General features: G+C 38.5%; 1 protein-coding gene across 1 annotated transcript in view; it reads left to right on the top strand.

Moving 5' to 3' along the window:
• LOC138942468 (odorant receptor 22c-like) overlaps positions 1-14,882 on the top strand; it is a 123,175-nt gene that overhangs the window by 70,123 nt on the left and 38,170 nt on the right. The window contains exon 3 of the mRNA XM_070312706.1: positions 4,524-4,806. Within this exon, the coding sequence (XP_070168807.1) occupies positions 4,524-4,806 (283 nt within the window). The remainder of the gene's footprint in view (positions 1-4,523; positions 4,807-14,882) is intronic.

Raw genomic sequence — 14,882 nt, 5'->3', positions numbered from 1 at the left:
CAATTCGGATATGTACTGTCGGCAATTGGACAGTTTGAACGAATCTGTCATCCAGAAACATCCGGAGCTCGTCAATCGTAAAGGAGTTGTGTTCCAACACGACAACGCGAGACCACACACATCTTTGGCGACACGTCAAAAATTATTGGAGCTTGGATGGGATGTGTTGCCCCACCCAGCATACTCGCCTGACCTTGCGCCGTCAGACTTCCACTTGTTTCGCTCTCTTCAAAACTTCTTGCGTGGAATAACGTTAAATTCAGATGAGGCGGTAAATCAGCACCTTGTTCAGTTTTTCGCCAATAAAGACAGGTCCTTCTACGAACGGGGAATTATGAAGCTCACCGAAAGATGGCAAAAGGTCATCGAACAAAACGGAAAATATATCATTGATTGATCTTTGTTCTTTATATACATAAATAACATTGAAAAACATACAAAAAATACACAATGACTTTTTACTCAACCCAATATTTGAAGGATTTTTACATAGATGCCAATCTATGGTGTCAATCTAGACTTGATACGTGCGGAGGTAATTTTTACTTATGCTTATCCCCCTAGGCCCTTTCTAATAATACATTATATATGTAAGCTATTATATATATATATATATATTTATATATACATACATATATATTATATATTATAATAATATATGTTAGATAATAATATATAATAATTACAATTTTGATAGTAGTTTCCACATCATCTATGACAGTGCTGGGATTTACTTGCAACTTTCAGCCAGATTTCTTGACTCACGCCTACTGCTCCCATCTTACTGCTCGGGTCTTAGCAACGCAGCGCCGGACGCTCGTAACTAAGGAGCGCGTGACTTAGTCTCGGGAACGTGCGTATCAATGTAATAGCGCAATATTCTAGTAGCAAAAGTTCTCACTAAAGTTTTCTATTTAATATTTTATTTTGTATTAATAATACAATAATAATTATTTTTATTATTAATACAAAGTAAAATATCAAATTTTAATGAGAACTTTTGCTACTAAAGTATTGCGCTATTACATTTATGATACGTACGTTCCTGAGACTAAGTAACGCGCTTCTTAGTTACGAGTGTCCGACATTGTCTTGCTAAGACCCGAGCAGTAAGAGGGGAGCAGTAGGCGTGAGTCAAAAAATCCAACCGAAAGTTGCAAGTAAATCCCAGCACTGGCCTATGAGATACTATTGTTGATGCGCTTTTCTTAAAGTGGCTAGAAAACTATTATCAGAATTGTAATTATTATACAGGGTGTCTGGTAAAGATTGTGCCAACGCTTGTGAGCAGATAGAACAGTAAACTGAACAGAAATGTCCTGTAACATTTGTTTCTATAACGCTTAATAAAGAAGTTATTATTGAATAAAATCTGCCAATCAGTTCCGACCTTTAGCCGTACGCTTGGTAGTGTGCGTGAGCACTCCGTCGCTATGGCGACGCACACTACCAGGCGGGTGGCTCACCGACGTACGTCCGGCTAAAAATCGGCGCTGATTGATCAGAATTTATATATTTAATAACATCTCCTTTATTAAACGTTATAGAAAAAAAAATGTTACAGGATTTTTTTGTTCAGTTTATTGTGCTCTACCCGCTCACAAGCGTTGGCATAATCTTTACCGGACACCCTGTATATTACTGCCTAAAATATATTATTATAACATATATAATATATACGAATGAGTCTCGATTGCGCACATTACCGATCGGACACGACAATATTTCCCAATCAGACACAGGCTCGGTCGGACACAGTTCCGATCGGACACAGGCTCGATCGGACACAGACCCATTCGGACACAATTCCGATCGGACACATATGGTTGCAATCGGACACAAGCCCGATCGGACACAGACGTTCAGCAATTGTGTTAGTGAGGTTTCCACGTTTCTTTTAGTTGTAAGTTGCTCAGAAGTATTTCCATCCGGACAATTTCCAATTGTTATAATTAGTTCCATCAAATAAAGGAATTTTATATTTTTCTGTTTTTTGTGACATCTTGCATTTATCATTGCTTCTTATTTATTTCACAGATTCAGCGTTGTGTGCGATACACCGATAGCCGATAGCTCTCGGCTGAAAAGTGAGGCAAGTGGGGATAGTTTCCGCCATGTTTCGTTAGATAAATGAAGTAGTATGTTTGTCGGTGTATCTACACTATGTAGATATCAGATTGCTTTATTATACCGAGACACTTATTACTTATCATTATTATCGAGACACCGTGTATATAAGCTTCCTAACAAGAAATGGCCGCCATCCCTTCCACTTCGCTTCACTTTTCAGCCGAGAACTATCGGTCTAGTAGTATATAGAAGTTTGTGGTGCGGTAGCGCGCTCTTTTCTAGCATGCTCTACGATTCCGAGAGTACGCTAACCTTCCAATATAATCAATTTTCAGCAAAGGACAAATTCTGCTCACTTTACCGTGGGTCCATAACCTGATGAAATCTATTACGGGAAATATGGTCGGATTGATCAAATCAAACTTTTTCTTTATTGAAAATAAATGTACATGTGACTATTTCTGCTATCTAGTTATAACTAGTGCCACTTATAGATTGACGCGCAGTCTTAATATATTTAATTATAAGATTGTCATCCCAACATATAGGTACATATATATAATATAAAAAAATATAATTATAATACATATTATACACTATATATGTAAATATGTAAACTGCATTACTTTATTAATTCCCTGAAAGAGCAACCTTTTTTTACACATGAAGAAAAAAACCGTTTTTTTTGACGGTTTTTTAAATTTAATTAATCGCGGGCTAGTAAGAGCCATACGCGGATGGTAGTGCGTCAGTTTTATAGAAAAATAAATTTTCTATGAAACTGATTACGTGCACAGGGCATGAAATTTGGTAAGAGAAAGACTCGGGTTCGATTCCCGATTCAGCGACTTCGCCTCGATATTTTTTTTGCCTTCGTCTCTCCAGGGGGGTAAAAATGAGGGGTTATTATAAATCTCGAATTGAGATTAATTTTAGAAATCTTGATATAGGACCAAGTAAATTTTGTGCCCTGTGCACATAATCAGTTTCATAGAAAATTTATTTTTCTATGAAACTGACGCACTACCATCCGCATATAGCTCTTACTAATCCGCGATTATTTAAATTTGTGATATCACTTGAGAGCCTTAATTTCTTAAATCGTTTCTTAAATATTTTTTTTTGTCGGAGAAAGAACCTTTTTTAATGTTTCTCGGGTGGACAAGTCAACTATAGGAAACGTTTCTAGAAACCGAATATAATTCGTTCCAGACAAATAATTTTAAAATATTTCTAAAACAAATACGTGCTATCTAGGTGCTCACAAAATCTGACAGCAGATTAGCTACAGAAATAGAATAGGATACATTTCAGAATTAAATAAAGTAACGAGGTAGATCTGTATTTAAAAGTTTTGTTATTTGATTCGATAGTTCCTTCGCTTAATGCTATGCAACGTATTCTCTCGTATTTAAATTTCTGTTAATAGTATAGAGATATAGAGACTAGTATAAGATAGAGAGTATAGATAGAGTCTGCACGACGCGCTAGTATTATAAGATCAAAAATATAGTAACTGTTTCTATCAGTTTAATTCCTGTTTATATCTAATATAAACCCAATAGTAGTTTGAGAATGTTAAACTGATTAGAATTGGAAGGATAAAATGAAAAATTATATGCGTTTATTGTCTATTTGAAGTACAAAGTAAGAGTTTAATTCATAAATTAAAATTAGACTTCGATATATTTTATAAATTTATTTAATTAAGTTGAATATTTGCTATTTGGAACATATATTACATATGTTACAAAGTAACATAACATATGTTACATTGCACGGTATATTTATGAGAAAAATACACATGTATCTGTAATATTCAGTTTTATTACATTTCTATTTATTGAGATAAAATATTAAGATCTTTAATAAATATCAATTTACGTTATTATTCTATATAAATGGCTAGAAGATATAAGTTCTCAGTTCCTATTGCTAATCTACCGCTAAATTATACGCATGCAAAATCTGCTCGGTTTCTGCTGCCAATAGTTTAATGCGGACAGGAGTTAATATCAATTTGCCAGCAATTTCTGAATAATATTCTATTGCCAATTTGCTAACATATGCATATATTTTGTTTACTAAATTACTATGCCATTCAAATGACTAAAAAATGTAGATAATATTTTTAAATCAAATAAATTAAAGATTATTAAATACTCATCACAAATAGAACGTGAATGAGAAATAATGCCTATACTTCCACATATATAGTCTGTAGATAAATTCGCGTAAAAACTTACCAATATATCGTCCAAATGAACTATGTGCAGACAGCGTGCATAGATCTGTAGTATATCTATAGCACGCTCGCGCTCGCTCGCACACACACACACACACACACACACACACATACACATTGTACGTGTATTTCACATATAGTTAAGATAAATTCATTATAAATACATTATAAAGGTGACGCAAAATTAAACATAATATAATGTATATAGTGATATCCGGTAACTTTTCGTATGAGTTACCATACCCGGTTCATCCATTTTTCGAGATCAAAGACATGCGCACTTACTTGTGTATTTGTATCTACTTGATGCTGGCTGTGCTACTTATAATATGCGGTTATGCTGGACCAGATGCTTTCGTACTCAGTATGACACTTCATATTTGTGGTCAATTTGCTGCATTATCATGCAAAACTGACAATTTGCTAAAAGATGGTGAAAATTATCATCATCACGTTATTAGCATAATATCGAGACATCAACATCTAATAACGTAAGTTCCTATTTTATTTATCCTTTACATGAATATTATCTTATAAAACAGTATTTTTTAAGATTGTTGCAATATACAATGGAACTTCGAAATAACACGCAGAAAGTGGATAGCATCTCTTCCATATGTGCTAGGATCTTAGTAGTGATATAAGGCTGGTTCTAGCTGTGGATAGCATCCCTTCCATATGTGCTAGGATCTTAGTAGTGATATAAGGCCGGTTCTAGCTGTGGTCCTTTAAGGGGGAAGAGGGAGATGCGGAGCGGGGGGATATGATGTCACGCAAGGGGAACCGCGGCGCGAATGGTAGCCAAGGGGTTCGCGGAGGAGAGGGGAATCGCGATACGCCTGGTAGACGAGGGCTCTACGGGAAAAGGAACTTAAGGGAAGGCCGTTCGCGAGTAGGTGCGACAAGAATTGTGCGAGGTGTTCGTAATGTGTGGGAGAAGGATAGCGCGAGGCATTCGCAATATGTGGGAGAAAGATAGTGCGGTACGCGCAAGGCGGTGCGATAGAGGATGGAGTGAGGCATTCACATATAGGAAAAAGATAGCGCCAAGGAATATAATGGAGGCGTAGAAATAATTGACATTTTTTAATAATAATAACAAATGTTTATTTATTAATTTTGTGGGTGACATTTTTCTATATCTTTAGCAGAGTGTGTTGAGAGAAAGATTTAAGTTTTGTCGATTATGCATATACCTTACGCCGTATTTTATTTATATATTGTATAAAGGATGGAAGAAATAATTAAATTCACAGATAAACAGTAAAATAATTTATTTATTATAAAAGCATTATGAACAATGTCATTTACAGCACTTGTGTTAATAATTCGCAATCTATGAATGATTCGCTATCAAACATATCATTTTCATGTATCACTTTTGCAGCATCGCACACATTAGCGATATTATTACTTTATAAAACATTTACAAACTGTTCGAATTTTCCATTAACAATATGCGTATTTTCGCATAGCCAGCAATACATATGATCTATACGTTTCCCAGAATCAAATAAACATAATACAGTGGTTTCTTGTATAAAAAATTATTAATGTTATAATACCATTTTTATAATATTCGAATCAGATATTTTAATCACGTCAAATGTTAAATCTCAAATCCGCAATGGAGTTTCAGTCAATTGTAGCAGTCGTTGAATGTCCGCACGTTTCTGCATCAATGATTTTCATGTTTCAAAAAGCAATACTATTTGATTGCCTCGATTGTCGCCGAGAATCAATTCCACGCAAGATATAATCCCAACACTTATTCCAATATCTAAATATTTGTATGATGTCGGGATTAAGACGTAGCGTCTTCCAAGTATACGAACCGCACGACAAAGCTCGGATGAAATGCTAGGAAGTAATAAAATATTATTTATAAAAATGTTTAAAAAATATAAAATTCTTTACGTTAATTAAAACCTACTTGTTTTTCTTGCATGGTGAAGTTTTATCAGCATCTTGAACCGGAATGTAATAATTCATGCAACTTCCGTTAGTGGGATATGAACCTTTTGATATGAACCTTTCACAAAAGTGATTGATGCAATACTGAACATATTACACATATTTAAAATATGTATTAGCGTTGCAAAATTGCAATGTGAAGGGGATTATTGCTGATACATATTTTTTGTTCAATTTTTTTATTCAAGCGCCGATGTACGGCTGTTTCGCGATGACATTCGATACGCGCGTGTCAAAATCGTGAAATATAAGAATAATTATTAAGGTTAAGATGTGCTAATAAACAAGTAATTTAAAACTTTTGCGATGCATCAGGTTGAGATGACATCACTATCAGGTGTGAGATTTAGCCAAATGCACAAAAAATGCAATGTAATATAAAATTTTCAAGCGCCGATATGCGGCTGTTTCGCGATGACATCACTCCAGATATCAGAATCTAAACGCGTTTGTCAAAACATGACAAAATCGTGAAATATAAGGATAATCCTCAAGGTTATATTGCAATAACATATACTTGCATGCAATTTGAAACATTTGCCATGCACTTTGACATCATCTCCAGACAACAAAAATGCAGTAGCCGACATTAGTCAAAATATACGTGGCAAACCGTGAAATATAGATTTAATTGAAATATGATATACATGATAGAAAGAGACATCAAGATAGAATATAAAATCATGGTAAAGAGGCACATCCTATCAGTATGTATTTTCGCCAGGGGTTCTGAGACAAGAACTATTAATAAGCGCATCTTATTAATAAAAAGTTTTGATATAAATTTGGAAATATGGCGGAAAACAGTATCGATCGAAATCTGCGTGAGCAATCTGAGAGTGAATTCGATAGAGAAGTACATTGCGTGAAAGCAACGATGCGACGAATATATCGAATCGTTGGAAGAACAAAGTCGAATCAAAGTCTACGATTATCGATCGGGATTCGACAATCGCTGATTGCCCAAATCGCACGACTCGAGGGATTGAAGAATTCATTACGCAAGCGTTTTATACATGCGGGTGCAGGATGCAGTAGGCGGCAACGTGGATTGATTTGGCGGAAAATCGAGATGGCGTTCGAGAGTTGCATATTGATTGATGCGGTAATAAATTATAATCACATTGAGCATCAATTTTTCGAGGATGCCAAAGACATTTTGCTTGAACACGTGCAAAACGTGATGAAAAAACACTTTAATGTGAAAGTTAATACAGTGTTCAATGGTGAATTCGTAATGGGTGATAAGCGTGCAAATAAAAGTATTAATATCAGAAACTATGAATTCTTTCGCACAACCGATTTACGCGAATGGACGCGTTGTCGAGCCTACTTTAGCATCGCTCGAAGAATTTTAGGACCGCGATAGTGGGTGGGCATTATCGCGAATACTCGATTTAATTGTGAATATAAATAAATATAATCCTATGCGCGCAGGATGTCATATAAAATTACCGCGGGCAATAATAATGAAAAGAGCAGTGATTAACGTGCAATCTAAAGACAATGCGTGTTTTGCGAAGTCTGTGGTCGCTACTCTATATCCAGCTACATAAATTGAAAGGATCGGCAATCTTCGTATCCACATTATACAACAGTACTGAATCTCCAAGAATCTAATAAAAAAATTCGAACTTGCCAACGATATCTTTATAAATGTATATAGTATCGAGAAAGAGAACATTATCCCGATACGTCTAAGCGAGCTAAAGAGAGATAAACACGTCAATCTGCTATACGTGGAAGATAACAATGTTGGACATTTCGTGTGGATCAAGAATCTATCCAAGTTCGTGAACTCGCAATTAAGCAAAGAAGAGCAAAGAAATATATCTGCAATCGGTACGTATATATTTAATAAAATACATTGTCGAAATAATTGAAGAAAAATTAAAAAATTATTTCTTTTATAGATGTTTGCACTAATTTGGATCAGATGACAAATTACAGTCACATACGGTGGACTGTCGAGAAATGAACGAGTGCTATTCGATTACTGAGCGATAAGGATAAGTAGCTCATATTCAACAAATAATACATATAATCGGAAAGAGCGGCTTCCTTTCGTTGTATATGCCAACTCTAAATGCGTTTTGGAGAAGACGGAAGAAGAAAGAAATTTCCAACATCATAAAGTCTTAGAATATCAGTATTAGTAACATTATAAGTATTTAGTATAGCTTATTATGTACATTGCTCGTACGACGATTCGTTATCCGCATATCATTCTCGTCGCAGTACCGATTGCATGTCATGGTTCGCCGAAGAACTAAAAAATTTAGCGCACCGTGTAAAAATTTAGCGCACTGTGTTTATCCGCTAATGTTTCCATGGTAAATTTAACATACGATGAATGAGAAAAATTTTATAACGCGACGCATTGCCACATATGCGAAAAACCATTCATTCAAGATGATACACGCGTACGTGATTATTGCCATCTAACCGGGCAATACAGAAGTCCGCGCATTCAAATTGTAATCTAAATTATAAAGATTCTTTTTGCATTCCAATTTTCATAATTTATCCGGTTACGACGCGCATTTCATTATCAAGGAAATAGCTACAGCATTCGAAGGGAGTACCGAGTTACTTCCGATAACAAAAGAAAAATAGATATCATTTACGAAAAATGTTAAACTTGCCGAAAAGAAATCGAAAAATCATATTAAATTGCGTTTTATTGATACGTATAAATTCCTCACAGTCAATCTCGGTAAGTTAGCATCATTCTTGAATAAATATAAACTCAGAATTTTAAAATCTGGATTTTAAAACGTACCGAATAACAATTTGAATTTATTAACACGGAAGAGCATCTTTCCGTACGAATATATTGACTGCGTCGACAAGTTGCAAGATACGTGTTTACCACCGCGCGAATCATTTTACAGTTCGTTGGCTGGTGATAAAATCCGAAAGCAATTACGTGTACGCCGTTTGGAAGCGGTTCTCGCTAGGAACGCTGGGCGAATATAGCGTCTTGTATCTCAAAATTAATGTCTTGTTATTAGCAGATATTTTTGAAAATTTCCGCAATAGGTGTCCGGGTTCGAGAGGAGGGGAGACTCAAGCTTACGAGAACACAGTATAGGTAGAAAAGATACTTTATTTAGATAGAGATAGATATGTACAGAGTAGCGTGCAGGGTCAGGCGATGTCGGTCAGCGTGCGGTAGGCAGAAAGCTGGTGTCAGGCGCGGGGCGATGAGCAGCGGACGTGCAAAGCGGCGGGCGAAGCGGTAAGCGGCGAGAAACGCAAGGCGGCATGCGGCGGTAGTGCAAAGCGGACGCGGCTTAATCTCTACGGTGGTTATATTTACAGGCGGGCTCAGGATTACGGCGCGGTTATAACTAGCAGGCTTGACGGCCGGACTTAGAGCTACGACGCGGTTAGAGCTAGCGGACTTATTGCTAACAGGTCTTATTACTAGCGAGCTTATTCCTACGGCGCGGTTAGAACTAGCGGAGTTATAACTAACGGGCTTAAGACTACGGCGCGATATCTACAGGCGACTTATCAACTAGGGTCAGGCTAGGTAGTGCGGTATTGGCGGCACGACCGAGTGTCACGTCGGGTCTGTCTTGGCAACGAAAACCGGCGAAACCCGGCAGGGCTGAGCGAAATCTCAGCCCGGGTAGGTGCTAGGAGTCAGCGAAACCCGACTGGGCTAAGCGAAACCTTAGCCCGAGGAGCGGTGACAGGAGTCGGCGAAACCCGACTGGGCTAAGTGAAACCTTAGCCCGAGGAGGTAGTAGGTACTGGTCAGGTCGGTGTTGGGAGCTGGATGTCGGGACAGGATCTGGTCCTGATGTCTCGTCCGGCCGGGCTTATATACCCGGCCGGGGCCCCCCACTATGCTGTCGGTCCGGTAGTGGGGTTGATTCCGTGTGGGGACCGCGAGAGAGATAGGGCGAGTCGAGAGCAAGAGCGCATGCCAAGCGAGATAGTGCGCCTAGCGCGAGCGGGACGGTGCGTGTGGCATGCGAGCGAGCGAGAGAGTGGGCGCGGTGGTCGTGCAAGCGGGATAGGCAGAGCAGGGTAGAGTAAGCGAGGCGGATATATTACAGTATATTTATATATATTTCGTTGTAGTAACGGCCCTGCCGTTACACATATATAGTTTTTTATGTAGCTTTCGTCTCCTACGCTGTATCAGATGCCTGCGTAAGTTGAATACCAAAGCATTTTCTGCATCTCATCCATCATTATTTATAGCGTGTGCATATTCATCTCTAGCGTGATTATTTTTTTCTCAAATTTTTCCTGTCAATCTTCCAATAGCTTGACACTTATTTCCACATACCGTTTGTTTGTAGCATCAGTATCATTTCCCGGCGCTACGCGTTGTATTTTGCGCGATCTTGCATCAAAGCCGGAAGCTGTTTGACACAAAGCGTTATCGCGCACGTAATTTCTTAGTAATCGATTTAATTGATAATATGAGTTGTTCGGTGTTCCCAACGATAATCCAAATTTATTACTCGACATTTCGATACTAACAATAATACAGAATAATTCGTATCGTCGATACGTAGTTTAATTTATAATAAGGCCAGATATGCGAAGTTCCTCGATAATTGATAATATTTCATTGTCGTGGGCATTATTGCCGGTTTGACATGGAACTTCCAGCAATCGCAGGAGATTTATCAATTCGTTGGGATCATTCCAATGCATGTAATCGATCTTATTATCATTTAGCATTATAGCGCGCGGTATGTTTATATCTCTTCCAGCTTTTTTACCAGAAATTAATGGCGTATTTATGTGTTTATATTTGTATCCCTTGTTACTTAATACTAGCTTATATATATTGCCACCACGTCTATGCGCATTTGTCGCCAGTAATATACTTTTGTATTTATATATGTCATCGTCAGTATATACATCATCGTCAGGAATTCTCTTGAAAATCAACTCGTAAGGACCTGGTGTTCTCACTTTATTTCACCGATAATTATATTATCATCTTTATCCACATCAAAAATTTTATTACCGATCATCATTCATTCATTGCAAAATTTAACACTGTATACATAATCCATTTTGACATTTTTATCTTAACTCAAAATAGCTCTTACATATTTTTGTCTTAGTAGAGCCAAGTGATCGCGCAATGTATTTTGATCTTCGGGCGTTTGTAATAGATATTGAACCGACAAGCATTTCAGGCGTGGTTTCGAGAATTTTATCCACAGATGGAGACGGTTTTTCGTGTAATATTTGACTTAATTGTACATCATTTATCGGAGTAGAAGTAACCGCATTCGATAATTGTTTCATTCGCTTACGTTTTAATTGATCTGGAATAAAAGTTATTAGCGAATCATTCAGTGATATATTTGATCGTGTTCGTTTTGTTCCATGCTTTGACTCTTTTTTAGATGCTTGTCTTCGGACATACTCAATGACTCGATTTTCGGTTCATTAGATTTCATATTGATTATATTGTCGACAAGCTGTTATAGAAGTTCGGTAATTGGTTTAAAGTGCCTTTCTAATGCGATGTCTTCCTCCATTTGATCAGTTTTCAAAGAGATATTTTTTGATTGATTCACTTGTTTTCGCAATCTCTCTCGCAATCTTCTCGCAATCGTCACTGTAAATCATCGTCGTCAGATTGCGCTCGGATGAAAACTTTTAGATGTTGCTCGATCGATGTGTCAATAACGACTAACCATTTTATGGTATTGCAAAATAGTAGGTGAGTGAGGCTGGTTATAACCCACTTTTCTTTGGAAACTCCCTGTAAGAGTGAAAAAGTGAACATGCAAATAAAACGAGATAGAATGATATCCGAGGAGGGCAGGTCGGCCAAGGATAAAAGACAGGGGGAACGTACGGCAAGGGGGAAGCTGAATTAAAAGGTCGCGGTGGAGCTCAAGCGTGGCGAGGGAAATGCAAAGGCGAGTGGGTACGGGGTGACGAAATTGGGCGGGAGATTGTGTTAGCGGCGCGTCGATCGAAGAGAGACGCGCCGTGTCAGGTGTATTAAAGATGTCTACAAGACGCGGTCATCGCTTTATCTCTGGCCCAGGCATCCGGGGAGTCGCGATAACCCGTGACATGTAAATATAGAAATTACTAACAGTGAAAAATGATTTATGTAGATAAGAAAAATATTGCGGGCGAACCTCGGCGTGATACGAGACATGCTTGTCATCATTATACATATTATAGATCTAAATAAAATAGATCGATAGATAGGTCGATGTCAAGGTTATATCGTGGAAAAGAATTAGCCGTCGTAGCGAAAAACTGCGTATAGTAATTAGATTTCAGTCGTAATATATGGACAACGAACATCTTATTGTTAGTTGAGATACCTATTTATTAGGTGCAACAGTGAACATCTTACAATTAGCAATGATACTTATTTATTAGATGCAATAGCAAACTTTTGCTGTAGTTTAGGAATTTATTTTGCAAATCATGATTAGCTATTGTAGCGAAAACTTTTCTGTAACATCTAATGGACGGAGGTCGAATAAAGAGAGGTTCTCGCAATAAAAGAGAGTGTTTTCATTTTGTAACAATAGATACAAAAGTGCGTTAGAATTCTTCTAGAACAGAGCCTGCAGTTCGCAATCGATTAGATCGTTGCGATCGAAGTTCTCACTGATCGCCGTCGGAATAAGAGTCCATTCGTAGACGTCGGGCGCGATATCGATGAAACGTGTTACCTTGTTATCGATATATCCGGTCAAACCGCTTAAAGATGTAATGATGCGGTTGACGCAATGTTCCAAGTTTAATATATTTAGTACAGTGTTCCTCGATATAGTTAGACGATCCTTGGGCGTTTCAAGACGGAGTATTCGGAGATTGTTAAGTCTGCCAAATTACAGCGTTGGAGTATTCGGAGATTGTTAAGTCTGCCAAATTACAGCGTTAATTGTTCGATATACATCGGCGCTGGAGGGCGCGGCTCATTCCACTCGTCGTACTGAAAGTACGACATAAGCAGTATCAAGCAGTTCCTTCCACATTTCCGACAATAACAAAATCTCTTTGCCGTGACAATTTCCGAGGACGATTTCCATGTAAGAGGGTCGGATGGCATTAACACCGACTTCGAGATGTTTGTACGCTGTTTTGATCAATGGGTAGCTTCTTCCTAAGAGTCTAAGCGGTCGCCCAATCGCGACGTCGCGTCTCGGCATCCGGTCATAACCTTGTCTGAAGATAGATGCAGACGATGAGAAAAATGGTGCTAATGGACGAAAGAGTATTGATTTGAAATATATTGTTTAATATTCTTACCCGTTGTTCATCTTCGCTTTCTTGGCGGATCCTGCGTTACCCTCGCGATTTTACTCGGTGAGCATCGGTTAATCGTTGAATGCTGCTGTCTCATTGCTGCGTACGTCGTCTATCTTTTGTCGTTCGTAGGCTTTAGTCTACGTTGTCGACTATGAAGTGTCTAATAGCTGAGCGATCTTTATATACTCGCGTAGAGATCGCTCCTCCTTCCGCACGCGTCTTTCGTTCCTTTTTTTATCATATTCTATTTTTAAAACTACATTAGAACGATGGCGGAAAGTCCCTTCATCAGTTGTCCTCTTCGTCGATTTTGTTGCTCTCGGTTACGTTGCCAAAATGATAAACGCGAATCAGAAGATCGCACAACAATCCGTCCGTAGGACACTCGATACCGAGTATGTGCAGATTGAAAGGATCCGCCAAGGTCACGATATTTGTGAATTCGTTGAACGCGTAAAACTGACGCTTTGCGAAAAAAAACAGGTTACCATCGAAATGTCGGAAGGCCAACATTATCGCGGGCGATTCCTAGAAATATATCCTTCAACAGAGGGTATCTAATGGCTATCATGCGACATTCGTCGATCTCCGCTATTTTGTCGTCGTTGTAGATTGTGTAGGTTCGTCCTGTATGCGTATTTATCATGGCATTGATCTTAGCGTCTTGGGGAAGTTCGCTATTATGGAGAGATTTCGGTCAACCTGATATTAACTTAAATCTGGAATATTCCGCGACGTTAATCGAATCGTTAACGAATAGCGCGAAATCGCCCGAGGGTCTTCGATACGCGGCGGTCAGGCGCATGAAATTCGCCGGGAAAAATATCGCGTAATCCGTCAGCGTCATAGGTCTACCGTAGCGTCTCTCAGTTACGTCGACCGATATATGGTACTTTGTGGCGATTAGCTATGTACAAGCGACGATGTATTACCAGCGCCGCGTCTACGCGCTGCAATGCGCAGAGATCCGTACGCGCGGGGTCGGTCGGCAAGATGCCCGTTGTCGTCGCGGGTGCTATGATGGTTGTGGGAATTGTTAGATAATTTTCATCGTCGTGAGACCTATACAGATTCTGTATAGTGAGGACGTCCTCCATGCTCAGCTTAACCGGAAATTGATTTTCGACATCGGGTATATATGGGTACATCATCGAGTCGTTGCGCATACTGTGCTGTAAACTTAATGTGTGGCCGATCTCGTGCGTCAACGTTTGTAGCAAATGATACGTATCGGGAGGATTTTTGTTTAGATACACGTGCCACGATTCCGGGTTGTCGACGTGCACTTCCGACGCGAAGTTGTCCGCTCCCGAGGGAAAAAAAACGT

This window comes from Polyergus mexicanus, unplaced genomic scaffold (assembly GCF_030449975.1).
Source record: "Polyergus mexicanus isolate NDT 795.1 unplaced genomic scaffold, iyPolMexi1.0 SCAF_22, whole genome shotgun sequence".
In the NCBI taxonomy this organism is placed as follows: Eukaryota; Metazoa; Arthropoda; class Insecta; order Hymenoptera; family Formicidae; genus Polyergus; species Polyergus mexicanus.
The sequence above is the reverse complement of the archived record's forward strand: the minus strand, read 5'-3'. Positions and strand labels throughout refer to the sequence as shown.